General features: G+C 33.0%; 1 protein-coding gene across 1 annotated transcript; it reads right to left on the bottom strand.

Moving 5' to 3' along the window:
* Positions 1–735: 735 nt before the first annotated feature.
* On the bottom strand, positions 736–1,191 carry LOC145040842 (ethylene-responsive transcription factor ERF109-like). The gene has a single exon (XM_078988730.1). The coding sequence runs from the start codon at positions 1,189–1,191 to the stop codon at positions 736–738; it is 456 nt and encodes a 151-aa protein (XP_078844856.1).
* Between the last annotated feature and the right edge of the window lie 1,323 nt (positions 1,192–2,514).

The raw sequence follows: 2,514 nt of genomic DNA, 5'->3' as shown, positions 1-2,514 counted from the left end.
CCCGTATTCACAACACATGTAACATGTAACATAGCACCCAGTTGGACACAATCATTACCATATCGACTTTCCCGGATCAACGTCCACTTCTTAACTTCTTTAGTCACATCCAAAGCCACCCGATTTTTAACTCCAATCTCTTTCATTTGTTTCTTTCACCTTTTTTCAAAGAGACATCAACACGAACCAAGAAAACAAAGCCATCTGCTTCACCGTTTCATTTCAATCTGCCAAATACCAAATGAACTGAATCCAAAGCCACCTGCTTTGATGGATCCTTCATGTCTGGTTTTAACACACCTATGTTGGTCTCCCTTTATCACAAGTCTATGTTGCTCTCCCTTTTCAACCTTTACCAAGTGTTTGTTTTAAACTTAAAGAATCGCATCTTATGAACAAGAAAGAAAAGGAAAAATAGAAGGAATAACACGCCAAGAGAAACTATGTTGTTTAATACTTCAAAACTCTTATTAGTGAACACGATTACATCTAATCTATTTATAATCTAATCTATTTATAAGGAAAACAAAAACACAAAAACTTATCTTCTCTTTGGATGAAATCTTCATCCAAAAATATGGGGAAAAAAAAAGTAATTAAAGAATAATTGTTGTATGAGAAAGTATAAAATAACTTGTCTTCTCTTCTTCTTCTTCTTCAAAATCTACAATAACATAACCAATGTATATTACCCACCATTTGTGTCCCATTTACAATTTGGATCTTAGGTATCATTTATACGTCGGGGTTTTCTCGGTAATCCTCCACCGGAAAATTTGTCTTTGCCCTGTTTCCTCTATACTGAATGTTGGCGACGTCGTAAGCTCTGGCAGCCTCTTCTGCAGTTTCAAAAGTCCCCAACCACTTCCGCTCTTTCGTCCCCGGAACCATTATCTCCGCCGCCCATTTCCTCGACGGCCGGAGACGAACTCCTCTGTAAACCTTCTTCTTCGTTCTCTTTTCCGTCTCTTCTCCACCACCGCCGGTGAACATTTGACACCCCAAACAGAGTTCCGGGATTCGCATTCTACATTCGCCGCAAATTTCATTCTCCACCGGCGACGGATGATTCTGAGAGCTTCCGGTTTCACTACTGCTTGGAATGACGACGTTTCCGCCGCAGATAACATACCGGAGTACTGAAACAATGGCGGAATTCTCGTAGTCGGAATTGATGGTGGGATTGTTCATTTTCTCTGAAGAACGGATAAAGTAGTTTCCTTGGCGCCATTATATTATTGCGATTGCGGCGGATGAAGGTCGAAGCTCACGTGGTAATTTCAGTCAATGAGTCAAACGTCCGAGGATGACAGCGAATTTTCAAACTCTGTCGTTTGCTAACTGTTATATTATAAATTATAACCCCTTCTTCTTTGAAAATTTTCACTAACAGTCCCTACAGTGTTAATGTTTAGATATATCAAGAAAGTGGTTGAACTTTTCTTAAACATGAAGTATGTTGATCAACGTTTCCTTTAAATTTGAATGTATCTCAAATTTATAAAAATATCGGTGTCATAAAAATTTGTATGTATCTCATATTTATAAAAAGATTAATGTTATAGATGAGTAGAAAGTTATCTTATTACTTTTTAAAAAGCATGATTATTTTAATGGTTTTTTATTAAATGAACAAATAACTTGTATGTATTTCAAATTTCATAAAAGTTTGTATGTATCTCAAATTTATAAAAACATAAATGTCATAAAAGTTTGTATGTATCTCAAATTTATAAAAAGAATAATGTCACGAATGAGTAGCAAATTATTTTATTACTTTCTAATAACATAATTAATTTAAGAAAAATTTGTCAGAATATAAACAACTGAAATTTATTATACATAAAATACTGTTATTTTAATATTTTTATTAAAAAAACAAATAATTTGTATGTATTTTAAAGTTCATAAAATATTTTATGTATCTCAAATTTATAAAAAGATTATTGTTATGAAAGCTTGTATGTGTCTCAAATTTATAAAAGGATTAATATCATAAATGAATACTGATTTTTTTTTCTTTCAAAAAACATGATTATTTCAAGACAAAATTATCAGCATTTAAGCGACTGAAATTTTGTAATCATTAAATACTATTATTTTAATGATGTTTACTAAAAACAAATAATTTGTTTTTTTTTTATAACTTTCTGATAAATTCAAAATATTTTATAGAAAATAATTTGTTTCTAGAAGCATTAACCTTTATAAAATTAGATACTCAAATGGATTAGAAAAAATGTGTCCAAATTCGACAACGCGGAATGTTGAGTCCAAATACTAGAGTACCATCAAACCATAAAAGTAGATAAACATGTTTACTTGGTTTCCCATTTCAACTTGTTTACTTAAGACGAAATCTCACTCTTATCAGTTTAGAGATGTGAAAAAAACCCGTACCCGATGGGTACCAGAAACCCTAACCCGAGTTAACCGGGTAAATCCTCGAGTTGACCGGGAACGGGGACGGGAATGAGTATTACCCAAATATAAAAAGTGGGGATGAGGATAAGG

Source organism: Lactuca saligna, chromosome 4, assembly GCF_052625555.1.
Source record: "Lactuca saligna cultivar CGN05327 chromosome 4, ASM5262555v1, whole genome shotgun sequence".
Classification (NCBI taxonomy): Eukaryota; Viridiplantae; Streptophyta; class Magnoliopsida; order Asterales; family Asteraceae; genus Lactuca; species Lactuca saligna.
The sequence above is the reverse complement of the archived record's forward strand: the minus strand, read 5'-3'. Positions and strand labels throughout refer to the sequence as shown.

Excerpts from the sequence above, each read along its gene's own strand:
- LOC145040842 (XM_078988730.1), bottom strand. The coding sequence starts at position 1,191 with ATGAACAATCCCACCATCAATTCCGACTACGAGAATTCCGCCATTGTT.